Source organism: Daldinia vernicosa, assembly GCF_022497035.1.
Source record: "Daldinia vernicosa strain CBS 139.73 unplaced genomic scaffold F5Y00scaffold_28, whole genome shotgun sequence".
Taxonomy (NCBI): domain Eukaryota; kingdom Fungi; phylum Ascomycota; class Sordariomycetes; order Xylariales; family Hypoxylaceae; genus Daldinia; species Daldinia vernicosa.
The window spans coordinates 220,452-248,108 of NW_025953944.1; the positions used below are offsets into that span (position 1 = coordinate 220,452).

Genomic DNA, 27,657 nt, shown 5'->3' on the forward strand with positions numbered 1-27,657 from the left:
CCCCGCGTCATTTTGGGTTCGTTATGCCGCCCGTACTATTTTTCTAGAACACCATCGCGGCGTGAAGAACAGCCAACGTTGCATACTCTGAAACATGGCCCATACTACCGCATATCATGACGGCGAGTCGTAACGATTCATCGTTGTAACAGTCTCCCAACTGCAGATAATCGACGACATTAATTGATGCTATTATGTAGAGCAAAGCAGGGACCCTCGCTCGGCAATAAGCATGTAAGATGCGGTACATGGTATAGAACTGGATAAGAACCATGTTATAGGGCTGCTCACGGCGGTATACGATATTGGGATTGTTACCTCTTACCCTGCCTGCACCCCACAAGAGGACGGAGCCGAGGCTGACTGCGTGTGTTAATCACTTCGCCGGGGTGCAGCAAAACGAACATACGAGGAACGCAATCAAGGTCTCGGGTGAGAGTGGACCCTATTGCAGCCATGAGAGACAAGTATTCAAAGGGTCTAGACAGATAGATGGCCGCCCCTCCCGCATCTCACAACCTCCGACGTTTTTTTTTTAAGGTGGTGCAAAGTTGCGAGCTTCACAAGACAAGGAACACGGGAATATGACGAAAAAAGACGGGCGGAATTCCGTTCGCGGTAATGTCCATCGCGGGAAGATCACGAGGTAGCAGTGTAGAGAGGCCATGCAGAATATGCGGAATATGCAGAATACCTATGCAGAATACATACCCACCTTCACCTCGCACATTGCGGTACACCCCAAGTGACTCAACCGCAATGTGAAGCGTGGAAACACATGTAATATACATAATATACACCATGGACCCCGCCGCTTTCCATCCAGCCTACCATCTAGCCCATCTAATAGTTTTATCTCACTACATATTGCATGCCTTCTCAGGGGTTTATCATCGTTTGGACGTTGCACCGCAGCCGCTTGTAGACCTCCCGTTAAACATCTCTCGTACGACCTGTTGAAGCTCACCGTACCTTGGGCAGTAAACAGCAAGGCAGCCAATGTACCTCTAGCCAATCTCTCTGCTTTTCCTTTTAAATCCTCCACTCTGGCAGGACTGGTATCCTGAGCTCGAAACTGATATTTTCTGGCTTCTAGATCTTGTCTAGCTTGCATGACTTTTTGCTTTTTTTTCAGGGCGACGGGTTGGCCACCCTCACTGCACATTTACAAACAGAGAACGACTTATTCTTCGCAGTGTCGGAAATTCTCCAACCTAATAAGGACAATCAATCAACGCATCTAGACATTCTCGTCCCAACCTTTAAACACTAGCTCGTCTATTATACCTAATAGGCAACGCTGGCTGCGTAGCGCATCTCGCAAACGTTAAGGGTCGGCTTAATTTGGCCTGGTTACCGCACCCCTGGTCAGGGTTCTGGGGTTAATTCCTTGCTGGATCCCTTCGCGTCGCGACTTACATATAAGTACAGTTACTTCACGTCACAGCTCACGCCATAAAAAGTCGTGGTAGCGGTGTCCGGAGTAAATAACCGCAGTACCAATATCATCTGCAATCATATATACCCATCTCCTTAATATAGCAAGCCGGGATAGGTGATAGTTTGACAGCAATTTATCCATTGGCGCTCCCAGGAAGGCATTGTGCAGTGTAGCCCGTTGATCAGAGTTTCGGGTCACCCCGTCGAACCGCTACGTTGGGATCTATCCGCCCGCCTTGTATTCCGTTACCGTATTCCCGTTCTAGGAAGGCTAGTGCGAACGGCTGGCGTCTATCAAATCCCATGCTTGGACGGATTAAGTTACCAACAGCAGCAATAAGGCCAGCCGAACGGGTTTAAATACCTAGCATTAGCAGGGCAGGGCAGGGCAGGGCAGGTTTAATAGGTGTCCCCCCAGGTGTCTGTTCAAGGAAAGCAGCGGTGTGAGAACAAACTGGCGCACGCTAAGGGGTAACCCTTGTCTAAACAAGGAGGGGAAATAGAAGCTGGGTGCCCAGAGCCTTGGGTCAAGCCATCGGCATCGTGATTAGCTGACGGCTACCCCGTCATCTGAACCCGAAGGACCTTGCACGCTTGCGTTGCGTGCATCAGGTGCCTATTAGCCCCAGCTTGTACAATCCATCCATCTAACGTGACCCCCATGCCCTGAGGGTTAACGACGGAAGTGAAGGATCCTGGCGGCATTGTAGAGGTACAATAGAGGAAGAAAAAAGCATCCACGCGTACCTACACCACCCTTCCCAGGCGTGCGGTGTTGTACTACGTACTTTGGAACTTGTCAGTTTGGGTCTCAACCGAACGTCCCGTTGGCTGGATTAACATCCGGCAAGCAGCCTGAAGCACAAGCTCGAAGGGAAAGGGGGGGTAGAAGAGAAGGGTGAAAAAACAAGAAAAAAAACAAGAAAAAAAGAAAAGAAAAACAAGGAAACAAAACGAAGGGGAGGAGAAGAAGAAGAGGGAAAGTAATAATATAATAATAATAACTACATACGAGAAAGTCGAGCTGACCGCCCCACCACCAAACATAATAATACTGGCTGACTCGCATCGGCCAACCTTTTCAACCTTATCTAGAGAGTTACTCTTTCATCTACTCGATCCGACGATTACCCTATTGCATCGCATCTACAAATTACATGCAGCTGTGAACTCTCTCGGCAACTTCACGGGGGCCCTCTGCGGTACATGTGCAGCCAGCCCGAGCCCGGCAAGCCGATCAGCCTACCAACAGCCTACCCGAAGTGTTCCACGCCCTCGGGACAAGCCACGTTTGCATTATTTGAGAAAATCAGACGCCAGCCTCTGCAAAACCAGGCATCTTTAGATTCGTCCTAACGTCGGTCGGTCGGCTCTCCTACTCAATCCAGTTTAGAGAAAGCAAGCGAGCCGCGTCGAGCAGCAACGGTAATATAAAGGAATTGGATTTCTCACAACCACTTGTTAGCCTTGCGGCACCTGGAACTATAATTACCTTCCTCTATCATACTTTGGATCCGTACGTCACCGCCAAACGGACCGAGCGAAAGGATCGGTTCGGCTAGAAATCTCTTTCTCTCTTTTTTTTTTTCGTTTCGCGCCGCATTGCCACTGCGGGAGTGGCACAGTAAGAAGCCTTCGCGAACGCAACTAAAAATAACGAAGCAAGGGAAAAAAAAACATAGGGTTTTGAATATACTGAGCGTGGCGCTCCTGTTTTTCAGGGTAGCCCCAAACAACAACAGAGTTGGCCGCTTTACATACGGTAGACTTGCCTTGGCTGTCTGCCTGCACGCAAGACGCAAAACGCAGCATCAGCATCGCCACAGTATTTGACTGTCTTACATTCTACTGGACACGTTAGCACGATACAATTTCGTAAATAATTTGTAAGTGGCACACATGACCTATAAACCTGCAATATACCTACACACGTATCTTGCCAACAAATACTTACATGTTGGTGTATATAGGTTAACATAATATATGTAAGTGAAAATCGGGGTTTATTTATTTTTGACTCTTAGATGTTGATGGAAAGAAGTGAAGGGGAAAAAAAGGAAATAGAAAAAAAAAGCTTACTTGTTTATTTTATTCTTCAAGCCCCAAACGCTGTCTGCAACATTTAAAAAGGCAAGCAACATATCGCTCAACAAGCGCGCGCGCACGCATAGAAGCACATACCTACAATACAACAATACAACAATACTACGCACATAGGTGGTATATTGGAAAGAAGGGCGGTCATTCGACCGAATCAGCTTGGGTCCTTCCTTCTGCGGCCCGTTCTGCGACCTGTTAGGCCTAACCGTTCTGACGGGATTCCGCCATTGCCCATTAGGCGTAAGGTACTAGCCTAAACTTGGACTTGATTGGAACAAAACCAAGCCCTTCCCAAAAAACCAATACCCCCGGCTCCAAAGGTTATTGTCGTTCCCAATTGGAACATCATACATACTGCGCACTACCACTACCACTACCACTACCACTACATACCTACACTGCACATGCTGCACATGCTGCACTTTCAACCATAACTCCCGTGCGACACGACCTTTCCCTCGCCTTCTCTTTTCCTTGAACGCGTTTTCGTCGCATACGATCTAACAAAATATCGGTCGAGTTTGCGAGGCTACTACTGTGCGAAATTGCGAAACAAAATAGTTATACATTTTCACTAAAGCATCAAAATAACTATACATTTAACTAAATCAAGCATCATCCGTCGGATTGACTTTGACTTCAATCGACCTCATCGTGAGAGTTTTCGGTGTGGGCAGATACTCAGACGCACTGAGACGCACTCAGACAACTCTTGAACTCTTTCACACACACACGCATACACACACGCAACCTCTTAATCCATCAGTCAATCCATCTCATTCCTCCGTCTCACTAAATCTCACCAACGTCCCGGGAGAAACTGTATGAAGCTGCCTTCGTCAGTGAGATCATTCAGCTTTTACGTTAGCCACTTTGCAAGTAGACAACCTTTTTTTTTTTTTTTTTTGTGTTTGGTTAGCGACTCAATAGCCCATGCCAGGACGGTGCTATCGGTCGCCAACTCATCCACACGCAGACACACGATCCTCTCCATCCGCAGTAGTTCATCCGCCGTCGGTTCCGTTATTTTTTATTCTGGTCCACCGGTACGAATCACCGCTCTCATTAGCCCACCCCGGAAAGGAACACTGCCGCTAGTAGAACATTAGCTCTACCTATGCGCAGTCAGTCATTCGAGAGAAAAAAAAAAGGTACGTTTCTCTACTTCATTACTTAGCGTCTCTGCGTTAGTCGAGTACTACCTGAAACTTTGCCCGTTCTATGTCGAGCGCGGCAACCATCGCTCGAATCAACTTACACCGAGTCACCTGAGCCCTCTTGCTTGGGCTTTTCCTTCATAAACCTCCACACTCAAAGACAACCTTCCAGTCTTCCAAGTCTTCTCAGTCGTCTATTTTCACATTCCCGTCCCCATAAACCTTGCACCTTGCGGGCCCCTGCTCCGCTCACAGAACTGGCATGCCGCATTGTTTTAGTGTCCCTGTCCCTGCCCCAACATCTAGGTGAGCTAGGTGACTAGGCGCACATACACGCACATACACGCACATACATACGCCCACTCGTTCACAATACGCCAATATACATACCCATATACATCGCATATACATATACCTATCCATGCGAGCTACGTATCCCGCAACGTACCAGCTCGCAGTAAGTTTTGCCTGTTCGACCCCCCCCTTTAGTAATAAAGCTGGGCTGGCCCTTCACGCGGCATCAACCTACCTACATAAACCGACCTCCTTGTTTGTTCACAACATCACTCATCACTGTTGGTTGTTAGCTAGACTTATTGGCTAATCTTTCTACCTTTGCAAGCTTCCTATCCCCAGATAACAGGTTAGTTCCGCTTGGAGTTGTATCGCAGACCTCTGCGATGGTGTATATGCGTATGTGTCTTTTAATGAGCTTCATGGGCTGGACATGATCATTTCATCAGTCCATCGCATATGGATATTCTTCGTTATTGGTTTAGACCCTTCCCAAACCCCCGTCTCATTCCCTGACTAAAATGTGTCTATATTTGATTATTTTTATCATTTTATTATGAGCATTATTATTATTATTATTATCATCACTATTTTAGCTCCGCTACTTTATTCTACATACTCGGGTTCATTCCAGCTAACGGGCTAGCTAGACTCTTCCAAGATTCTCTTGCAGCAGCCCCCAAGGGTCATCCCGCAATTAAATTATAGAAGACTGAAGACCCCGTCTCTTCCTCCCGGCACTACAAGCTCCGCCATCTGTGCTGTGGTTAAGGTTCTTCCCCTTCGACCAACGGTTGGCCCCGCCATTCCACCTAAATTTATTGCGCCGTCATTCTAGGTGCAGTTATTAACGTTTCTGCTCTCTCTTCTTCTATTCCCTTTACTCTAACACCATTACGCTTTCCCTTCGGGTTCTATAATTATTACCGGCAACGTCCCTCTACAAGCTCCTACTACTCACCAGTTACATATATCGCTAGTGAGCTCGACAATCTCTCAAGAGATCGGTTTAATATATGCGCATCGAATAGCTTATAGAGCTGACACTCGTCACGGCCCAGTCTCGTGGATTCTCTTAGTGTCCGAAGAAGAAGAAGAAGAAGAAAATCCTGATATGGTCTTTGGCCGCTGTACTGCTCTATCTCGGAAAGTGCGCGTTTAACAGAACAACATAAGTCAACCGGGGGACTAAGTCTCGAAACATACCCTGTGTCAGACACCACCATAGATCACTTCCTAATTACTACGCGGTTACTGCTCTCGTACTTCGCTCTGGCGCCTCAAAGCGTCTGTTAACATAGCATGGCAGAAGATCGTCGGCATAGAGGACAGCAACCAAGTCACGACCAAAACGACGAGACTGTGTATCCTCACGAGTCTGGGTTTTTACCTGATGAGGAAGAAGTTCGTACGAGAGTAATTGCCTATCATTCCCGGCCACAAATGGCGTCAGGAGCAGTAAGATTGCCCGCTATACAAGATCCCTATGCTCAGCCTAATGGATACCCTCTTCCACCCGGCGCACCGGCGCCTCCAAGTACTGGCTACTCTCCGCCAACTGTTGGCAACGCCTACCCTCCTCCTCCGTCCAGCCTTCCGCCCTGCCTTCCGCCCTATCTTCCTGCAGTCCACGCCCCAGCTCCAGATCCCAGAGCCAGTTATCCGCCTCAAGATCCCATGGGACAATATTTCGCTAATTACAACTCCCCACATCCGTACGAGTTCCAATTCCGGAGTGACCGCGGTGCCGTAGGGCAATACCCCGAATTTGCGAGAGGTGGGCCCGTAGGAGCTGGTGTGATGCAGCAGTCTGCCCCTCGCCAGCGGACCTCAATTGCCTGTAGATACTGCAGAAGAAGGAAGGTGAGAATGCACTATACCAATGGGCATATTAAATGAGCTCTGAGGAAGACTAACAAAAAGCTTAGATTCGTTGTAGTGGATATCAGAACTCCCCAGGAGGAAAATGCACGAACTGTATCAAGATGAACCAAGATTGTGTTTTTCAACCGGTCTCCTCTTCCTCGTCCACCGCGTTTGTTCCCGTTTCAGCACTGACAAACGGCATTCCCCCGGGAACTCAACTATTTGGAGCATATGGTCAACCATTAGCAGGCCCATCAAGTGGTGCATATCCGGCTACGAGTCCACAATATAGCCAACCGCAACCATCGCCTACTAACTCGTACGATTCTTTCTCGGAGGAGAGGCAGGAGAGGCCTGAGCTAAGGAGGCGGCGACCAAGACCTTCAGATGAGGAGCACGGCGTACGATTACCACCACCGAAAACGTTTCGGGATGACAATCCTCGACGGCGGTCTCCTTCGTCCAGCGGCAGCCCAGGTCGCTTGCAACTGATACCACCCACACCGGTGTCACTACTACAACCACAACTACAACCTCTAACCGTATCGTACACTGGGCATGATAACAGAACGCCGCCACCGAAAGGCAGCCCATCTGTTCCTCCGGCGACGCATCAAAATACGAGTCAAAATACGAGTCATAATACGAGTCATAATACGAGTTCTGTGATGAGTCTGGAAAACATAATGGGCACTGCTCCTAACCCTACCACGGAATACGATCAGACAATGATAAAGCGACTAAATCAACGAAGTCAACGAAAGGACTAAACAACAATAGGACTGCTAGTTTTCATGGAAGCAAGCACACAGCGGAGGAATCAGCGGAACTTGTTGAAAGAAAGACCTTGTGAAGGTTGGGAAATTAAATGGCTGCTGGCGGCTTGTTCGAACGATAAATCGGCGATGAATTCTGGGTATCCTAATCGGTTCCTAATCTATGAGGGTAGTGCATCTTTAGGCAGCATTTGCATTTCGTTTATTGGGGCGGCGGCTGCGAGTCCAGGGCGTATTACGCGGAAATGGGAGAACGGGGCTGCTCGAAAGATTTCCTACCTACTTAGATCACCAGTTTGGCGACAAACCTCGATCGTGGCATATTTACTATCTGTTTTTTTTACAGCGGTTCTACATGTCGTTTTAATTTCTTAAAAAAGACGCCCACTCGATTCGAATACGAGAAGGGATGAGAAGATTGGTTCGCCTCGCGGCAAAAATCTGATTATTGGAGGTTATTTTTGCTTTTACATTACGCGTTTGTTTTTCTAAGCGTTGTTTTTTTGCGTTGCCTTTGCATTGCCCTCACAGTATGGGTTATGACCTAGACGAATTAATGCGACATTGTTGTTGTTTTTAACAAAAACAGAAGGCTTTTGAAAGTGACATTGAATGCGGTTAAAGTGCTATGCAGACTAATGATACAGACAGGGGACATTTTAGATATTTTTTTACTTTGGGTAGCGGTAATATCCGCGATAGCCTCTAAGAGCTATCTGGATTAGTAAGGTACGGACGAAGACGTGCTAACTCCATGCCATAGTGTCTACATACGGCCGAGGGGATGACGACCGGGTTCGAAGTTCAGGGGACGATGATATGGGTGGCTGCGCTGAACTAGGGCCAGCGGGGACCCCGTTGAGGTGGATACAGGGCCAAGGTTTGATAAGAAAGGGCTGGAATTTGTTGGCAAATTCATGGCCATGGATGGTACGGATGCTACTGTAGCACTTTGCTCGTAGCCGCGGAAAGAGATCCGGCATGCTCGCCGATTCAAATTTGACGTTGACAGCGGTATCCCGGTCGCCCGTTGCGCTCTGGGGATTTTAGCGACACATTACACGCATATGCCAGCAACGTCGTGACCTCGCACTGGCATTGCTCTCGCGCCTAGTGTAGGCAGAGGAGAGAGGAGGGGAAAAGGGATGGTCCTTGCTGCTCAACCCGGCATCCCCGTCGAGCTGCTTGAGGCGAGGTGCAAAAACTCATGGATAATGTTATTTCTGCGGGGACAGTTCGCTAAGATACGCGAACAGATATCCATAGAGTCTGGGCAATAGGTACCTACAGAAGGTAAAAGAAAAACAACGATATAAATTATCTAGTTATGATATATGTTGAAACTCGATTTGTTTATTAGTCTACCTCCTAACTTAGGTACCTATAGAGTAAAGCTACGATATAAGCTACGATATACACAGTAAACTCACTCAAGTTGGGTACTTACCTTACCACGAGTACCTACGTGATATGTAACTTGACACGGCAAAGCAAAGGCTGACTGGCTTTGTTGCGAGGTCGAGGCCGTGGCGTAAAAGCGTTGTACATAGCTCCCGCGGAGCCTCGACACGCGAAGGGATCCTTGACTAACTACGCAGAATGGTAAACAAGGCAGACGGAGTTGTATCGACTACCTAGTTGTTAGGTAGTCAGCCCCCTTCGAAAGGACGAGCTAGCGGCTAGTTAGGATAATACTTTGTATTAACAATGTACACTTTTTTTTTCTGTTTTTTTTTTGCAAAATGCCGAGTTGTGGGTTTGTTTTTTCGTAACGGTTGATTTTTATTATTATTATTTTTTTTCTTAGACTTTCTAGTGGGATTATAGAGTCGGGGCAATCCCTGATGCGCAGCGTACGCAGGCCTAAAGGCCAACAGCAGCCGACGCGCGCACAAACTCACAGAATCCTTCGGCGGCAGCGGCGTTGTGTATATACATAGGTAGGTAGATAGGTGGGCAGTGTATGGTATGTTAGGTAGGTATGGAGCGTAAGGCTCAACACCTTGCTGCTATAGGCTGAGGGGCTTGGATTTGAGGGGGATCGTTGTCTCGCTTTTTTTTTTTTACAGACTTACATGCATACAAACTATGTAGGCTGTAGGCTGCTAAGTAGATCAAGTATCATAGGCCGTGTTTTATTTCGTCTTTCGTCTTTCGTTTCTTCGGCCTGGCGTATAGAACAGAGCGAATCGAGTCGTCACCGACGGACAGACCCTGAGGGACAGAACTCCAGTTTATTTTTTACACATAGGTAGTTATAAAGTATTCTATTCAAGGTTAAGATCACGACTCCACGAACTATAATGTGGAACGTAGCGGATGACGCCACGTACCGTACCGAAACTTTACGTTTGTTTCTTAATCCTTCCCTCCCCTTGGAAAATTGACTGGGTCGAGAACGTGGCCGCCCTAGGAAGCAAGCCAGAAAGAAGAGCCTACCTACCTATCTGACACGGTGGTGCTGCTGGTGCGGGTTGGAAACCCAACGAGGCGGACAAGGCACCTTTGTACGTACCTAAGCCCTCTCTCTCCCTAGCTAGACTAAAAAAGTCTACTATTGCTACTGTATAACCCTGCCGTGTTAGAATTAGGGTCTGCGTACGGATTATAATTAATAACCAACCACTAGGACTAAATAATAACGTCCGTCGATCTTCAGAGGACTGGCTGTAACGTAACGTAACCTAAACTACACTTGTAATTCTTACCTACTGTTACTAACGAATCCTCGCAACATATAACTCCATCGGTAGGTAAATTCTACGGTTTACCTACCTAGGATTGCCGAATTCTACGACTTGGATACGCGATGCTCGATGATACACAGATGCAAAGTTAATCTTTATTCGAGCAGTTTGGGATCTGTTGACGTTTCTTGCGATTTAGGGTAAAAAGCTAATACCGCGGCGCGCTCTTGGTGTTCTCCGACAGACAGACACGTACGTTTCGACCCGAAGAAAAACCCTCGACCCATCATCATCTCGATAGTAAAGTATATTCGATGGCGTTCGTAAACACCTCCGTACCATGACTCATACCGGGCTACGAATCGACTCCCTTTCGATGACTCCGAGCTTCTCGCGCGAATACGTGTATCGAGCAACGGAGAAAAAATAAACTTTTAAACCTAGGTATTCCTACAAATAGGTACCTCAAGAAAGAATTAGTGGCGAGGCTGGCGTTTTGGCTATAGGTAGTCAGTCATGCGACATACCATATCAGAACATACATATTCTTCCTGAAACACCTATGGGAGAAGGCTACGAAGCTAAATATCACAGACTCGCAACTGCGAACTGCGTTATTTCTTTCCCTACACCCCATAGTAGGGTTATAGCAATACCGGAAGAATCAAACAAGTGAGCCTTTGCAGATGAGGGAGCTCGTGTCCGGTTACCCATTTGAAGAGCTGAGAGGGCTATATGAACTCTAGATTTAAGCCTATTGCAACCGCGCTTTGGTTCAAGTAGGTAGAAGAGGCTGTTCCTCTTTTGCTACTCCGAAGTAAGAAGGACTTTACCTATCACGCTCGGATTCTCTATTCGAATAATACTCGGAAGCGGGAAGGTCCGGAGGACGTCTACACTGGCGGCAATATACGGCATTTTCTCTCTGCCAACTAGGCTGGGCTTGGATTAAAGAACGATGCCGCGTTGGCTGTCTGACTCACAGGCCATGAACCTTATAACTTGGACGTTGGCAGGTCTGCTTTAAACTCGCGCCAGAGGGGTAAACGAGATAGTTCGGAATGGCCCAGCAAAAATCCCCCGTCTACCTACCTACCTACCTCTTAAGCCACTAGGACACTGCTTTGCGAAATAACCTTAACATTCAGCGTTATAGAGCAACTACCTAGTGTCTGTGAGGCATTACGTTGCGGGGGATATATCGAATGATAAAAAGATATACTTTGGGTTCGGAACGCCGTTGCTTCGAAGAGGCGTCTTCCTAATAAATAACCATCGAACAAAACCACCGGTAGTGGAATGGACTAGACGTAGTGTCTGACATTTCTGAGGTGGCCGGTGCCGAGTAAGTGTTTCCGCGGCAAAGTTTATAAAGCAGTCATCGGAAGTCTTATGTATGTACCTCTTTATTTGGTGCGGAAGTAGATTCCATGTACCATAATGAGTCAATAGGTAGATAGCAGGTATCTTGGTTTTGAAACCAAGATGGCTCGAGGTATAGGTATAACAAGGACCGCTTACCTGCTGTAATAATCCTAGGCTGTTTGAGGAGCCTCGCTAGTCCCTAGATCCGGGGGGAAAGCAATTCCCTTGGTGGACACTTGATCTATGTCCCATTTTTCTAAGGCCATCTATACCTAATTCCACGGGCAAGATCCAAGCGGCTTTGCAACCTTTGACTATTACGTATAGACATAGTATCGATATAAGCCAAGGGTCATACAACTCCTGCACAACAGCCGAAATTCCGCATTTTTGAAGTCGGCATGACATGGATATGGATATTCACCGAGGGATACAAACATGTGTATTATTCTCTTAACTAGGTCTAGTTCTCGTACGGACATGGGGAGTTTATATTCAATAAAGTGGCAGTGTTGCGTATGGCTGCTGTTATTCTCGTACTAGAAGTACGTGGACGTATTTCAATTCTTGATACCTAGGTAGATAAGGCAACAGTGGAGGCTCCAGCAAGTCATATGCGGTTATTTCCTTGGTTTTTAGAGGCATTATCAGTAGGTACAAGTAGTAGTAGTAGTAGGAGCGCATCTATGCTAAGTGAAAATAGAGGCTGCGAGATGGGCGTCAAAACTAGGAGTACTGGCAACCTCACCATTAAACCAACACGATGGCTTAATGGGTTCAGTAGTCAGGCCTAGGCCGAAAGAACAGTTTGTTATCGCGGTATATATTTCATCCTTGGGTGCTTGTGGAATTGTACAAGCCCACCTATTGCTGCGGAAAACTGCCAGATATGTATTGTAATTGTGCCGGACGGCCGTCGCGGGGGTGTTCATGTGGGCATACCGCGAGTCGATGCTCTGGGCACGCCGGGGTACAATCTTTTCGAAGACGATAAGTACTTCGTTGGCATAGGTACGCATGTTTTAGCATAAGGGGGCACATTTAGCCCAGGCATTACATTCTATTATATTATGTATGGGAGATTATAGCGCTCTGATACTCCCTGTTTGTCTATGGGCTGACTACAAAGGCACCACCCAGTAGTATGGCGGGCTCGTGTATGTTATGATGTTCGTAGCTAATAGCCTCGCTGTTAATATCATTCTATTCTTGGCCCAAGGGAAAGTCACTTGCCTCAATATTCCAACACCACCAGCTTCTAGTATAAATGCTGGGCCATCATGCAACGCCTTACCTATCCACCTCATAGCGAAAGCACGTAGTATATGGCCATGCGCTACGATCAGGACGTCCCCGTGGGATTGGTGCTCTGATTCAGGCTTGCTGATTACGGGCGTGTGCCACTTTTCCCGAATCTCTTTGATTAAGCGATCCACGCGCCGGGTGACGTCGTCAGGGCTCCTTCGAATGACATTAGCTCTCTCCCCTTATACTCAGTTTAGGACCTTTGACGAGGCTGATTGGAACCGTCGGCAACTCTACCCTTGCTGTTGGCTGATCAACTCGGGGCTAGTGACTTACTCTCCGCCGGCACAGCCGTCCCTCCAGATGTCCCATCTCTGAGTGAGACCCTGCTTGGCGCGAAGCTCGCGGATCTCGGCACTTGTCATTCCCTCATAGTCGCCATAGTCCCACTCACGGATGTCCTCCGTAACCTCGACCTGCGCATTGCAAAGGTTATTGGCGTCGGTGGGCTTTTCACCGTGATTCTTCCACGGCAGGGGATTCGTAGTACCGAGGTTGAGTAATTCAAAGGTTCGCTGGGCCCGCTTTCGCGGCGACACATATCTGAAGGAAAATATAATCAGTGCCTGGGAGTAGGTAATTCGAACTAGCTACTCGGATTTACCGCCGACAGATCATAGTAAAGCATTGATATTATCTGTATTTTTGCTATGGGTTAGGGTGGGCTGCCACTTGGCCATCTATGTTATACGGCTTTGAATTTATTATTTATAGCGACCATTTTGGCTCGAGGAACAAACTCAAGGGGAGGTGAACTCACATATGCGCGATTTGTTTGGGTACAATTAATCGATCGTCCCCTACGAGTGCCCGACCAGTCGCCTTCACACGCTTTTCTCCATTGGCCGTCAATGGAATATCAGTTGAGCTCGTGTGCTTGCCGCTCAACGACCATTCGGTCTCGCCATGGCGAATGACGAATACTCGAGGAGTTGTCATTGCTCCAAGCGGGTAGTGATTCCTCAAAATACTAAAGCGAGTCTAGTTGAGATGAGCTGCGCTGCCAACGAGTCGCAGCTAGGGGAATTTCTTTGATGTAGTAAAGGCTGGATCCTATGGTGTGTGTATATGAATCCCAGGAACAACCGCGAGATACTACCTAGACTGATAGTGTTAGGTCTCATGGACGTATAGACGTTAAATACACTGGAATGACCTTATACCGGCTAATATTTTGACCGTTGCGTGAGCCTCGCAATAGATGCGGTGCAAAGTAACCCCTCCAAAAACGTCAAAGGGGGATTCTATGTAAGTTCTATGTAAGATGGGAATCAAAATCAACTAATGGGGAAAATAAACGTCATAAGCCGTTATAGATGATGTCGTTTCCGGACCTTGTAAGTGGATTACTAAGGGCCCCTTAGTAAGGGCCATATCCCTGCAAGCCAGAGGATCCACTGATAGGCCCCGCGAAGCCGGCGGCGGACCGAGCGGCGCCGACTTTTTCATCGCGGAGCTTTGAGCTCCAATCCTATCCCGCCATTCCTCCTCAACCTCCAACTTATTTACTTAACTTCATACGACTCCGAGATCACTACGAATAGCCCCGCCAAGTCACATATCCATATCCATATCCAATTGCCCGAGCCTGCTCTACTTTATACCGGGAGAGGAATTACGTCACCGTCGCAATAGTTCTGCATCCTATTGATTCCGTTAGCTCGTTCGACAGCGGAAGCAATAATAGCTAATATCTCAGAAAAGAGAGGAGGAGGAGGAAGAGGAGGAATACATCTTTACGGTGATGACGCGGTAGGCGGGCGAGAAGCAAAGAAACAACGGGAGAGCAGCATCTGCTGGAGGGAATGAATACTGGGGATAAGATAAAATCAAAGAAACACAAAACACCATGGTAGTCCGACCACCACCGCGCCCAACAAGACGAGGCCTCGCGCCCCCCGGCCCAAGTCCAAGCACCAGCAGCAAGATAGCCAGCGGGATATCCGGCCTAACAATCAAGCGAGTAATCTGGACCGGCGCCTTCGCGGCCGTCACCATCGTCGGCGCCATCTACGGCGCGGGCCTGAAGACGCAAGCCGAGTTCCAGCAGGAGAAGCGCAAGATCGTCGAGGCCACTCCCGAGGACCGCATCCGCGGCCTCGAGGCCCGCCGCGCCGCCCTCGTCGCCCAGAAAGCCCCCTTCGAGAGGAAGCTGGCTGACGTGAGGGCGAGGATGAGCGCGCAGCAGCAGGAGGGGAAGGATGATTGATGGTGCGGCGGGTGAGGAGGGGGAGGGTAGTAAGAAATGAGGGTTAGTTGAGTTGAGTTGGGCTGGACTACCTAGTTATTAGTGAATCACGGGGCTTGGAGATAATGCGAGAGCATGGGGGAGGTGGACGAACCACGGAAGAATCGATGGCTTCCATGCTAGGATTCTTCTTCCTACGTTACTCTAGTAGGAATCTACGTTACGCATCTACAAGACAAGAAACGGCTATTTAAACAGCAGGCATAATAGCCCTCCACCCCACCCTTAGATTGGATGGAGGACATATACCTCAATAGAGGGTATGTAGGTAGTCTAAGGACGCACCGCGTAATACGGCCACGGATTGGACACCCTTGAGAAGACAGGCATAGATAGACATGGAAGAAAGGCAAGTATATATGAAAAAATGGCGTATGGAGAAGACATTAGGGACTACGGGGTAGTTTTAGACTCCGAGGCGACGGAGAACACGTAGCATTGAAGACCTACATGGGAAAAAAAAAAAAAAAAAAAAAAACGAGTTCAAAGTCCCGACCAAATGTGGCAAGACATCTATTTTCCGAACCGTACCCTATCGAGGGAAAGCGAGTCTAATGCTAGCCATTGTATTTCCCCCTTTGCTTGTCATGCACTCAAAACGCCCGTATGCGATATCGTGTCCTCGTCAATTTCGTAATCACTCGGTTATGCCCTCGGCAGAAGGCAGCGGGATAGCGCGGTAGAGCAGAATTAGGGCCGAGTGCGACTCGCCACCTCCGGCTAACGCTTCGATCTTGTCTGCCGTCACCTCTGATACCTTGTCGTCGTTGAACCACCACCACTTTCCGTCCTCTTCCTTTCGCTTTCCCGTCTTGGCATCGACCGGGGCCGTCTTCTTGACGTAAGCTGTGTAGTGACCGCTGTCGGCGCTTGCGCCCTGGTGCGTGACGACACCTCGCAGTTCGTACAAGCCGGACTGGTTCGCGCCATCGTCATTTGCTAACGACGGATCGATGAGAGCATTGAGCTCCTTCTTAGCTGCGAGAAGGGCTGCGTCACGCTCTGCGTCAATCTCGGCATCCGTCTTGTAAGTCTCGCCCATCTCTACGTCTCCGTCCGCTGAGGTGCTAGCTTTGCTTTCTTCCTTTTTGTCATCTTTCTTCGCACCCTTACCACCTGGAATATCAGCCGGGTCCTCGCCGGCGGCAATCCGCTTACGCCGCTTGCGTGCCCGTTCGATATCTTCCTCATCCTTTCGAACTTCTCGGACCTTGTCTCTAACTGGGACAAGCATTCCCTTTAACTTGTCATCGCAGAATTCCACAAGGTCCAACTCGTGGGGGAAGGTGACCTTTCGCATGATCTTGGCCTTCTTTTGGGTCTCTCGCTTCCAGAAGAAACGAACGAAATGCACTGTTAGGTACTTGGGTAACCGTGAGATTTTAGACGTCTTGGTATAGACAGCATCCCTGCCCAAGACTTCCGACCTCTTTTCTACTTTCTCGCTCAGACCATTCGCAATTCCGTCTCGTAAGTGATTCGTATTGCCATCGATGTGACAGTTCAATTTCAGGAAAGCCTCTTTAGAGACCACAGGCTGCTCTCCGCCTTCTTTAGCTGCGGGCTCATCGCATTCGAGTTCGGATGTGAACTCTCCCTGCATGTATTTATCGATAAAAGAAGTCTCAGGCGCATCGGGAGCATCCTTCACGCGCAGTTTTTGGCGTAGCTGAGTGACAATTTGAGACCAGGCCTCTTCCGCATCCTGCTGGGCAAAGCCATTGCCAGTCCGCGAGCGCTCGGCAAACTGAGGGAAAGCAGTCCGCAATGCAGTTAGAAATACCTGGGGGGTGTAGGCCTCCTGGGTCTGGGACATGTATTTGTAGAGCTCTCGTAGTTGCTTGGTCAAATCCAGGGGTGGCAAGAGACCAGTGGTACCTGCGTTCTGGGGTTCGTACTTGGTTAAAGCATCCTGGAGCTCCGGAATAGCACGGAGGGTCTGGAGGGTGGAGTTAAGGTAGCAGGTATTACCGAGGTTGGCCAGGCCGGCGGGTATAGCGCCTTCTTGCTGAGCTGCTTCGGCCTCCGTCATATCCTCGACGAACTTGATCTGTTCTTTCGGTCGAGCAAGAACCTCTTGACCTTCCTTCCCTGGAGTCCCAAGCATCATTATAGTCTGACCGGGCTTGAAATCGAACTTGCTCATAGGGGTATCATCCTTCACTTGGCCACCCTTGACCAAGATCTTTTGGCGTTCTGGCTCTACACCTGTAACACTGTAAAGCTGGAACTTGAACACATCACCGGTCGACTCGGGATCAACGTCAATATCATACTTGGTTCCCTGGTGTTTGACAACGACTATACCAAGTAGAAAATATATTAGTGGGCTTTTCTTAACAGCATAGAGCTAGGATCTGCAATTCAAGATTCAAGACACTCACCTGGTATGGTCGCCATCTTGTGGTGTCTCTGATAATATAACCTTTACTATTATCTAGTTAGAGGTTCTCCGTGCTATGGTTAGACTAGAACCTTAGACGTGTCGAAGGAGGAAAGGTGGAAAGGAGAAATATATTTTCTTCGTCTAGCAACAGGTAGCTTTAGGTTAGGCAAGGCAAGGCAAACTCGTGGTGCGTCACCCCCAATAATCGATACGATTCTACCCGCCTTTAGGGGAGTTTCAACTGAAGTGGGTCCCCCGCTGCGGGGCTACTACATACAGAGCGGTATCGTTATCGCAGCACCCTGTTCAGCCTGTTGTGTCAAGCCACATTCACTATGAGCAGGCAACCTTCCAATGGCTGAATGGAAAGAAGAATCCACCTCCACCAATCTTAATTCAACGTCACGTGTCCATCTTACTTAACATTAGGTACACTAGTAAATCGATAAGCTCAAGCTTACGTAGCTGTACAATCTCTCTACCTTTCTGTTCTAGTGTAAAGTTACCCCCTAGAAGGTACGTATCTCAGCTATGTAGCGCCCCCACATTAGACCTTTACATAAGGACATCGTACATAATTAACTAGGCTCTAATTAACTTAAAGGACTTAACTTAAAGGAACCGCTGTCAGGCTGGGAATTGCTTCACCCCACACCCACTGTAGGACAAACACCAAGGTTAGGGGGACTGACCGCTCTACGCACCATGGTATACTCTACTCCCATCTCCTATATTAAAATATACTAAAACCACCTACTAACTTCGAGTCTTAGTCCCAATCTCTCCGCCCCTACCTCCAATGCGTCCGGAGCACTCTCACGGCCGCCCTTTGCCTCTCTAACTTCGCTTCCCAAACCTCCGAACGACACAATGTTCCCGAGATCGAAGCCCAGACTTCCCCTGAAGTCCTGCTCAACCCTTTAGTCATCGCCCGCAATGAGAACGAGAAGGTCCTGATCGAACCCAGCATCAACAGCGTACGAATTAGCATCAAGATCAAGCAGGCAGACGAGATCGAGAATATCCTAGTCCACAAGTTCACCCGATTCCTGACCCAGCGAGCTGAAGCCTTCTTCATCCTTAGGAGGAAACCTATCAAGGTATATTCCCGCCATTTCTTGGCAAGGTTGCCGTGGTGTGCATTGTAGTTAATCTGGTTCGAATAGGGTTACGATATTTCCTTCTTAATAACCAACTTCCATACCGAGGAGATGTTGAAGCACAAGCTGGTGGACTTCATCATCCAATTCATGGAGGAAGTAGATAAGGAGATTTCGGAGATGAAGCTGTTTGTATGTCATCCTAGGATTGACCCCCTTATTACCAGGATCAACTAACCAAAACTAGTTGAACGCACGGGCAAGATTCGTAGCCGAATCTTTCCTAACACCCGTAAGTTCCTTCTATCAACCCACTTTTCGGCAATTTACTAATACTACCGTTCTCAGTTTGACTAAAAATCGCACTCATGGAGGACTGGGTTTCTTCCTAGTTGAAATTGGAGAGAATAAGGCACGAGCTATGAAGCTGACAATTCGCGAAGACGAGAGAACTGACATACCCAGAGCATAACTGGTTGAGGTCGTATAAATAGAGATAACGAACTCCAACAATATGCACTACTTAGATATAAAATGATAGCAAACAGTGATTTCAGGTTACCATTTGATCTATCTAGCCAAGGGGTGCCTAATTCATGCAGTGAAGTGATTGGCCGGGCAATCTTTTATACAACCGCCTAAGATTGCGGTTTCGGATGCAATAGCTTCGTATTTAAGCTCTATGATTTATCAAATGCTTGCCCTCGTGTTTAGTTCAATAATCCTCATTCTACATATATTATAGTTTCCCATATATTACCCATATCGTATCCTCCCGTTTTACGACTGCAAGCTCTATATAGTCGAGGTCGCTTCCTTGTGTCTAAATTTCATGATTTTTGCCCATTTAAGTAACAACGGATGCTTATAGACGAGGAATATATTGTCCTACTCTTCTCCCGATAGTGTCGTTATGCATTAGAAGATGATCTATAAGGATTTAGTTGCACCACGGATACTATTCTATATATACCTACATATTAACTATCCTATGTCGACAAAACATTATCAAATGTATAAAATTGGGAGAGACGAGACCAATACGGATCATAAGGCGAAGACGTAACTAGTAGTATATCTGTTGACATGGTGAGATTTGACTTTATCTGTTACTATTCAACAAATTTTATAAGATCATTTCGTCTAGCTCTTCATTATTAGCCAACAGAAGTTAAAATTGATTACCCAGTAGCAAAAGTCCCATCTATTGGGGTTTATAAATGCTAGTACTACGAGGACAACGTAACTACCAAAATTGGCACTCGGATTGTAGAGCCGGATATAAGTATCGTTAGGACCAACGGTCACGAACTGTCAGATGATTTGGTCCAAATATTTCAGCCTTATCCAGAGATAAGGGTCATGAAATATCGTCGAATACTAGAAAACTGATCATTTAATCTCGTGTACTCTTCCTCGTGCTTACCTACCCTTCATTCTCGCTATTATATATAGTGCGCTTTAAACGTTACCTATGGCCTATCGGCGTTTCACTTAGCTTTACAACGAAGCAAGCATAATTAGTTAGGTACACGAAGGTTGTATCGAATGCCTTGGAAGTAGCTTGGTTGGATATTTGCGCTCTTGCCAGGTAGGTGGTACTCGTAAATTTGGTAGCCCACGATATCTGAGGTTCCGTTCGGTAGCGTCTCGAGGACTTACTCCTACTGTAGAGAGGAAAGACCTAGAGAGGAAAGACCGCTGCTTTCAAATAGCAGCTCTTACCATCATATCATAATGCTATCTCTACCTAAGATATAATCTGTAGATTAGAGCCCATCAAATCTCTGGGTATTTCGAGTTCGCCAACTCGCCACCGCAGTGATCTTGCCTCAACTTTGTTGAGTACCTACCTCCCAACAATTACTCCTCTTTCCCCTCTTGCCTTCCTCTACAGTTAAAGATACGAAGGTTTATACGGCAGCTGTTGGCTGATAGATAGGTAGCCTTGGTACCTGAGGGTTTGCTTAAGCCAGTTCGTGATCTCCTCGTAACTTCCCTACAATACCCTCACCACCCTAAGTCTTGAGGGAGGTCTATTTAATAATCTTCACAAAATATTCTCGTGAGTCAAACTTGGCTTCGTCCATCACCTTTTCTTAGCGTGGTCCTAACTTACCTTACTTACCTAATTATCTAGGTACATACGGCGCCGTCCTGGTTATCTAGTAGGTATTTTGAAACATTCCCCCCCTCCCCTTCGAAGTGATACTTCTCTCGAATTTTATTGAACACCCTGACTCACAAACCTAAGCTTGGACTCTTGGTGATTCCATATCTGGTACGTATATTCCCTCATTAGTCCTCTTAATCTCATTGGCCGCGTCAGAATACCTTGGTGTTTCTAACTTACACAATCAGATATCAAACATCATCCAGATAGAGTCTGGATAACCTTTTCTCCACTGTGGTATTCTCAGTAGAGTCCGGTTTTACGAAGAGGCGGGCATTTTAGTTATCTACTACCGACCAAGTACATAGTGAGTGGACTCCTTTCGAACCCCGATATCTCAAGATTACCTTGTCGCCCTGCACCCCAGATTCTTTATTTGCTTTACTTCTTATCATTCCCTCTTGGTCATGAAATTACGCTTTTCGCATATTGAAGTCAGTGCATGATGTGGAACTTTTCCTAGACGACCACATCCCTAGGCAACGGTCTGACCGGTCTGACCGTACCCTCGGTTGTACACTTTTGGCCACTATCACCAACCCCGTTGTATCCCACCACCTCAGAAGTGACTTTGCATTGACAGCTGCCGTCGGTGCATTGGTAATTACTTATCCTTAATACCTTACGTACCTTCACGCGCACTTCTACAAACAAACTTGCCCACCGAAATTTATTTAACAAGCATCCCGCACTTCGAAATCTTCTTTCCTCCTTTTACTTCTTCAACGCACTTTCAATAACGCTTTCCCCTTCCCCCAAGACTAACTCATTTGTACTGATAGCTTATGAAGCTTGTGTGGATATCAATCGACAAAGTAGTTACCGACCCATTCACATCAGCACGCGCATTCACCTAGAAGTCTTGAGGACTACTACACCTTGGACCTCTACCTCATCGCGTCATTACTTCTTGTTCCGACTGCTTCACTTATCCCTTTGGCATCTCTTTCACAACACTAGTCGCGACCCAACAACAATAACCTTCTTCATGTAAGTGCTTAACCTACCCATCCTCCCGCGCACTTCTACTAGAACACCACCAGCCTTTCAGCAATAATTTATCTATCAACACATACTAGAACAACTAACTACTGGTTCAATTTAATAATGCTAACTTTACATATTTCTTAGTCCAGTTGTATTCTATTTATCTCTCTTTGATCTACGCGAATATGCCTGGACCTACAGCTTCCGGTAGCCGATGGGCTAATTCCAAACTTCCTCGACAGCCTGTCACTGCCGCTTTGAATGCTACTTCGCGCGAGGGTAATGGCGCGGGTGCTCCCGCTCAAGGCGCTTCTCTTAAGACGAACATTAGTTCTTCCGAGGCTGGTACTCATTCTACGACTTACACCGCTGCAAATGCAGTGAACAGCGCTGAAGCGGCAAGTGTGGCCACTATTCCCAGCAATAGTCACTATACTCCCAGATCATTTACATTGATGGGATCAATGACCGGCACAGCTGCCTCTAACAGCAGCAACGAGAAGGTAACAAATTCCACCCCCGAGCCCAAACCTACAGTGATGCCTTCCCACTTAATAGTTATCCATGATGAGCAGATTTATCCAATATCCTTCCTTTATCTTAACACAAATGAGTTTGTTATGCTAATGGATTTACTTCTAATTCTACAGATCTCTCCGGTGGAAATGTTCATGAACATGCACCAGGCTCAACAGAACCTGCAGAACTACTCCAATGGAGTTCCCTCCAGCCAGGTCCATCAGGGACCCGAAGGTAACGCTATGCAGCCACCGATCGTAGACCACTCGATGCTGCTTCGCCTTCAGCAGCATTGGACTCCTGCAGATTGGAATTTCCAGAAACGTGAAATGACAGGCATGCCGATGCAGGAAGACTATGACAGAGTTGCTGGTGACCGCCGACAGTCCTGTACCATTCAGAGCGAGAACGAGGAAGTTTTCAGACAGGTCCTCCACAACGCCGCGAATGGTCTGCCCACGACCTCCCCCCCGAGTGAGAAGGGCGGCCACAAGCGAAAGAATACGACGGTTTCGGCGCCGCCTAATATGACTCTGGACACATCTCCTACGGTGCTCAGGGGTAGAACTGGTATAACCTCTTCTCAGAGTTTGACATTCGGCCAAGGTAGCTTAGGTTCGGCAGTCGACCTCACGGGACTCTCTCGCGGTCGCCAAACGCCTATCGTTCAGGGCAACCTCACCCAGTTCACCACGCCTACAAGCATTCAGAGAGTTGGTCTACTTGATCGCAATCATTCAGGCGGTCGAAGTCATGACAGTACCACTCCTACAAGAACTCGGCGAATCAGCCCCCTAGCTCCCCCTGGAAGCCATAGCGCTGCCCAGCCAGTGCAATCTATCGTCCGTACCCATACCCATACCACCTCATCGGGTTCTTCCAGTGGTTCTTCGAGCGGAAATGGCCTTCTAGAGTCATTGAGGAAAGCTCAGCAAAGCTCTCCTACACCTCTAACAAGAGAGCTGATTCAGCAGCGACAGGCTCTTGTTAAGAGTCCTTCCAGCCAGCGATCAAGTCTGCGATCGACGTCCCCAATCTACGGGCCATTGGAATTCCATCCTATTCCGGAGGAAGCCCAGAAGCTTCGCTCGGACTGGTTGAATCGATTGACCGGACCTACTGGTCAGCCTATTGTCGAGGATATGCTACATTCTAGTAACATGCCGTTTGTTGAAACGTGCCATCTTGCCGAGCGTAGTAACAACGGGATTGTTTGCATTACCAACGTAAGTTATTCATAGGAATGATTGACTATAGACATATTATTAACTTGCTCCTAGATCCCCTATGAGATCACCCGTGCTGAGATCATCGCCTTTTTGGGTCGTAGCGCTCGAATCCTAAACGACAAGGAGGAGCCTGTCCATATTATTATGGACCGCGTTACCAGCAAGACAAACGACTGCTATGTTGAGTTCGTGTCGTTCCAAGATGCAGTCAATGCTGTGGACAAGCACCGAGCGGCCATCAAGCAGGAGCGCCACCCTAAACTCGGCGACCGCAATGTGGAGATGACGGTTGCCTCTCAGGCGAAGTTCATGAAGGAACTCTTCCCTACTGCCCATGGGATTGACTGGCACGAATCTCCTTATGCATTCACATCTGATTCTGAGTATGACTTTGAAAACTTCAAAGGATTCGTCTGTGCGGAAGAGATGGGTATGCTCTATAAGCATGCTGAGGCCAACTCTCACGTAAGTAACCTATTCCTTTATTACGATTACGCTCTCGCTTCTAACATTTCCCTTTTTAGGCCTCATATGCGAAAGGTTGTCCCGAACGTCCGTTCGAGTGCATGATCAGCACTCTAAAGAAGATGCCGTGGTACCTAACTGAGCGTATCACCATCAAGGAGCGTCATTATATCTATGACACGACGTTCAAGATGGTTCACTACTTGAAGGAGCTTCTTGAGAAAGGCACACTGCGCCGCGGCCAAAAGCCCGACTTCAATCGCCTCACTAAACAGCTCCTTAACCGACTTGTTAAGGCTGCTATGCTATGCCCCGGCTTCACCGTGAGCCAAAAGGACAACATTGCGTACACGGTCAACCTGTCCGAGCTTGACTTACGCGATTACAACCAGCCTCGTTTTGCTGAGGGCTGGTGCCATCAGTATGCCCTTGGCGTTAAGCCCGGCGTCCCTCTAGATGTCGTCGAGGTATGTTATATCTAACTGCCCCTATTCCACCACTTATAGATTGCATTCTGACAAGATTGAACAGTACTACATTGCTCTAATTAGAGCCGAAACTTCGCGGGTTGTAGATAACCTTGGCATCAGCCGAAAGCGCGCCCTGAAGCTCGAGCAAAGCAAGACTTCCGATTACTGGGGCTTTTTCTGGTGCGAGATGGATTTGCCGTCAGGAGCAGCGTTTGACAACATGACGCTGGCCGACGTTGCTGCTTTGGAGTGGGATGCCATTGAGAAGATTATCCGTCGTGCTATCACTGGAGGACAGCTGCCTTCCTACTAGCGCGGGACGCCCATCTAGACCTTGGGCTATTATTCAGTTGCATAGACTCGGGGCAGCCATCACCAACTTTGCTTTTGCTACGACGACGATAACGATCGTCGCCAACGGGATAACCAACACAACCTCGTTTGATCTCTAGAAGGCCATTTGCTACACCGACACGGTCTTCTCGGGGGTTATCAATGCCAGCCGGCCACCCTCACAGAACGCGACACCTGAAGGAATCCCTTGCTTGACTAGCTGCGAAAGATTATTGACGGTACATCAGAACGTGACCGCTCATCCGAGTCGCTCGTTCTAATGGGAACATCGAAGTTGAGGATCTTAACCAGACTTCGCGCCCTGTAGGCTCTAGACTGAGCACAGGGAGGATATTTTTCGCAGATTTAATTCTCCGCATCTACACGGGTAGAGAAACGCGAGAGAATTCAGACGCATGTCTAAGGTTATCATGTGACAATACTATGGGGTAATTTACTACACCCATTGGAGTCTGCCGCAGATTTGCGATGTGCTGGGAATCCGGTTCCATTTCTGTTAGCTGAGGCTTCTTTCGTAGATAGCCCCAATAAACTATTTCGTTGGCCAACACATTAATGCATTTGAATGTTAAAATAACGATACGTAAAAAGTGTAAAAACAGAGTTTAGAGCTGGGGTAAGTATATATAATCACAAGTATAAGTCTAGTATAAGATAAGTCGCTGTTAGTTAGCTACGGTTAGATGGGATGAAGTTGATGTTATTACTAATCAATCCCCGTAGCCCCGAATATTAGTTCGGGCAGATCGGAGTAAGTGAGGTGATAGGATGATTATGCAAACGGGCAGTAACCATCAGATAGTGTATTTCCCCGCATGAGCTTTTATGATGTAGTACCTATGTATGTACTGTAATTCGTACTTTTGTGAAGTATTAAATACGCAAAATACGGAGCATAAATACTTGCACGTTTTCATGTTTTCGTACCTTCAGTGCAGTACCTAACATTCAATTATGGGAAACAACGTCCTTCAAGCAAACCAACTCCACTATCGACCCGCCAGTTGCCCACCTACTAATGTACCAACTTCCAAGCCTCATCCCACTTCCTGGAACTTTCCATACATAGTCGACATTGGACAACCACCAAAACACCAAACCTTACCTCATTTATGATTTCCCCCATCTTCCCTCCCCTCCAATCACGCTGAGCTGAGACCACACCACACGTACCTTTGACCCCAAACTTCTTAACTACCGAAATCCGACCTCATCTTCTACTAGGGGTTTCGACCGAATCGGCCGTCTGGTCCCCTAAGCCAACGAGGCGCAAGCCTCTGACGCAAAACCTCGAGCTAAACTGCTATAAACTATAAACTATAAACAGTCACGAAACAAACCGCCAAAACGGCGTCCACCGACCAACAACAGGTCCCCGCGACCGGCGGGGGCGCGGTTCCAGCGGCACACACGTCGCCGAATCAAACCTCGACATCTTCGACAGCAACCTCTCCGCGCGGGATGGCTGGCCTAACCCGTCCCATCCTGCAGTCCATGCCCGACACGCGCCAGCAGTCGTTCGAGGAGATCTACGGGCCCCCGGAGAACTTCCTTGAGATAGAGGTAGGTCCTTTCCCGAAACACGCTATTGTTTATATGGCCCCGTGGATGGCGCATAATACTGCTCGACGAGGGCATGCGAGCAAGACTTATACTCTTCTCCATTCCTCCTCTTTATCATTTTATATGCATCACGCGACACGATTGAATCAGCAGTACAACCAATGGTAACAATAAGCTGACCAACGGCACTTGGCCATTTGAAACAGGTCCGCAACCCGCGCACGCACGGCACGTCGCGCAACATGTACACCGACTACGAGATCGTGTGCCGAACCAACATCCCAGCCTTCAAGCTACGGCACTCTTCGGTGCGCCGGCGCTACAGCGACTTCGAGTACTTCCGCGACATTCTCGAGCGCGAGAGCGCCCGCGTCACTATTCCCCCGCTCCCCGGCAAGGTCTTCACAAACCGCTTCTCCGACGACGTCATCGAGGGTCGCCGTGCTGGGCTCGAGAAGTTCCTCAAGATCGTTGTTGGCCACCCGCTGCTCCAGACCGGCAGCAAGGTCTTGGCTGCGTTCGTGCAGGGTGAGTTTATCTTTATTTCCTAACGGCATTCTCAATACGGTAGTTTTCCTTTTTGCTCGATGGGCTATGAGGGTTGAAATAGGAATATTAGTATGGACAGAAGGGAATTATAAAAGAAACAGAAAAGAAAAGAATAAACAGCCAGATTTGAGCTGTCGTGAGAGATTGACGTCAATATGTCGACTATATTCGAAACTGGATGGCTAACTCCGAACTCCAGACCCTAATTGGGACCGCAATGCCTGGTGACTGCGACTCTTTGACTCGTGGCCTACCAATAACGCGTCGCAAAATCCCAGCGGCCGTCGCATATCCAGAAAGCTGCGGAAGAGACCGCCTAAACAACTCGTAGAAACTCACCTGCAGGGGGTAGCATCGAAACGTAGTAGCTGGGAGACGGAGACGACATTACGATGAGAAACGAAGGAAACGTCTACATCACTGGCCTGAGCTTTACGGATACGGGGTTAAAAGACTTAATTGCGTACATCTATTTCATGACGCCTGCGTGGACATAGCTGACTTGATCGAGACGCGGTTTGAAGCCGTCCGACAGAAAATGATGATCAAATTTCTAGTAGTCGAGAAAGACTTATTTTTCGTCGATTTTACTCATTAATATAATTTCCGCTTTCTATTCTTGCG

The 27,657-nt window shown here is 47.8% G+C and overlaps 7 protein-coding genes across 7 annotated transcripts; 5 read left to right on the forward strand and 2 right to left on the reverse strand.

The window, feature by feature from the left end:
• Positions 1-5,797: 5,797 nt before the first annotated feature.
• On the forward strand, positions 5,798-7,907 carry F5Y00DRAFT_94014 (uncharacterized protein). The gene is made up of 2 exons (XM_048014355.1): positions 5,798-6,854; positions 6,920-7,907. Exons 1-2 carry the CDS (start codon positions 6,294-6,296, stop codon positions 7,625-7,627), a joined length of 1,269 nt encoding a protein of 422 aa, XP_047864103.1. The 5' UTR covers positions 5,798-6,293; the 3' UTR covers positions 7,628-7,907.
• Positions 7,908-12,502: 4,595 nt separating this feature from the next.
• On the reverse strand, positions 12,503-14,307 carry F5Y00DRAFT_239333 (phosphoglycerate mutase-like protein). Its single transcript, XM_048008054.1, has 5 exons — positions 14,147-14,307; positions 13,751-14,089; positions 13,267-13,533; positions 12,919-13,146; positions 12,503-12,862 (listed from the first exon to the last, which is right to left on the reverse strand). Exons 2-5 carry the CDS (start codon positions 13,927-13,929, stop codon positions 12,796-12,798), a joined length of 741 nt encoding a protein of 246 aa, XP_047864104.1. The 5' UTR covers positions 13,930-14,089; positions 14,147-14,307; the 3' UTR covers positions 12,503-12,795.
• Positions 14,308-14,446: 139 nt separating this feature from the next.
• Positions 14,447-15,716, forward strand: F5Y00DRAFT_239335 (uncharacterized protein). Its single transcript, XM_048008055.1, has one exon. It carries the CDS (start codon positions 14,840-14,842, stop codon positions 15,197-15,199), a length of 360 nt encoding a protein of 119 aa, XP_047864105.1. The 5' UTR covers positions 14,447-14,839; the 3' UTR covers positions 15,200-15,716.
• Positions 15,691-17,855, reverse strand: F5Y00DRAFT_239336 (cysteine proteinase). The gene is made up of 2 exons (XM_048008056.1): positions 17,623-17,855; positions 15,691-17,539 (listed from the first exon to the last, which is right to left on the reverse strand). Exons 1-2 carry the CDS (start codon positions 17,636-17,638, stop codon positions 15,876-15,878), a joined length of 1,680 nt encoding a protein of 559 aa, XP_047864106.1. The 5' UTR covers positions 17,639-17,855; the 3' UTR covers positions 15,691-15,875.
• Positions 17,856-18,228: 373 nt separating this feature from the next.
• F5Y00DRAFT_239338 (ARP23 complex 20 kDa subunit) lies at positions 18,229-19,293 on the forward strand. Its single transcript, XM_048008057.1, has 5 exons — positions 18,229-18,332; positions 18,398-18,724; positions 18,791-18,916; positions 18,972-19,016; positions 19,073-19,293. Exons 1-5 carry the CDS (start codon positions 18,330-18,332, stop codon positions 19,079-19,081), a joined length of 510 nt encoding a protein of 169 aa, XP_047864107.1. The 5' UTR covers positions 18,229-18,329; the 3' UTR covers positions 19,082-19,293.
• Positions 19,294-22,069: 2,776 nt separating this feature from the next.
• Positions 22,070-24,880, forward strand: F5Y00DRAFT_262815 (uncharacterized protein; the record flags this gene model as incomplete). The annotated part of the gene is made up of 4 exons (XM_048011446.1): positions 22,070-23,629; positions 23,684-24,097; positions 24,157-24,564; positions 24,629-24,880. The coding sequence occupies 4 exons, from the start codon at positions 22,070-22,072 to the stop codon at positions 24,878-24,880; spliced, it is 2,634 nt and encodes an 877-aa protein (XP_047864108.1).
• Positions 24,881-25,715: 835 nt separating this feature from the next.
• Positions 25,716-27,654, forward strand: F5Y00DRAFT_239341 (Phox-like protein). The gene is made up of 3 exons (XM_048008058.1): positions 25,716-26,484; positions 26,691-27,012; positions 27,233-27,654. The coding sequence occupies exons 1-3, from the start codon at positions 26,383-26,385 to the stop codon at positions 27,259-27,261; spliced, it is 453 nt and encodes a 150-aa protein (XP_047864109.1). The 5' UTR covers positions 25,716-26,382; the 3' UTR covers positions 27,262-27,654.
• The last annotated feature ends 3 nt before the right edge of the window (positions 27,655-27,657 follow it).

Excerpts from the sequence above, each read along its gene's own strand:
- F5Y00DRAFT_239341 (XM_048008058.1), top strand. The coding sequence starts at position 26,383 with ATGGCTGGCCTAACCCGTCCCATCCTGCAGTCCATGCCCGACACGCGC. Across the intron at positions 26,485-26,690 it reads AGAACTTCCTTGAGATAGAG|GTCCGCAACCCGCGCACGCA; the intron begins GTAGGTCCTTTC and ends CATTTGAAACAG. Across the intron at positions 27,013-27,232 it reads CTTGGCTGCGTTCGTGCAGG|ACCCTAATTGGGACCGCAAT; the intron begins GTGAGTTTATCT and ends TCCGAACTCCAG.
- F5Y00DRAFT_239333 (XM_048008054.1), bottom strand. The coding sequence starts at position 13,929 with ATGACAACTCCTCGAGTATTCGTCATTCGCCATGGCGAGACCGAATGG. Across the intron at positions 13,147-13,266 it reads GACGGCTGTGCCGGCGGAGA|GAGCCCTGACGACGTCACCC; the intron begins GTAAGTCACTAG and ends TGTCATTCGAAG. Across the intron at positions 12,863-12,918 it reads GGTGGTGTTGGAATATTGAG|CTACGAACATCATAACATAC; the intron begins GCAAGTGACTTT and ends CGAGGCTATTAG.
- F5Y00DRAFT_94014 (XM_048014355.1), top strand. The coding sequence starts at position 6,294 with ATGGCAGAAGATCGTCGGCATAGAGGACAGCAACCAAGTCACGACCAA. Across the intron at positions 6,855-6,919 it reads GATACTGCAGAAGAAGGAAG|ATTCGTTGTAGTGGATATCA; the intron begins GTGAGAATGCAC and ends CAAAAAGCTTAG.
- F5Y00DRAFT_239338 (XM_048008057.1), top strand. Across the intron at positions 18,725-18,790 it reads TTAGGAGGAAACCTATCAAG|GGTTACGATATTTCCTTCTT; the intron begins GTATATTCCCGC and ends TGGTTCGAATAG. Across the intron at positions 18,917-18,971 it reads TTTCGGAGATGAAGCTGTTT|TTGAACGCACGGGCAAGATT; the intron begins GTATGTCATCCT and ends AACCAAAACTAG.
- F5Y00DRAFT_239335 (XM_048008055.1), top strand. The coding sequence starts at position 14,840 with ATGGTAGTCCGACCACCACCGCGCCCAACAAGACGAGGCCTCGCGCCC.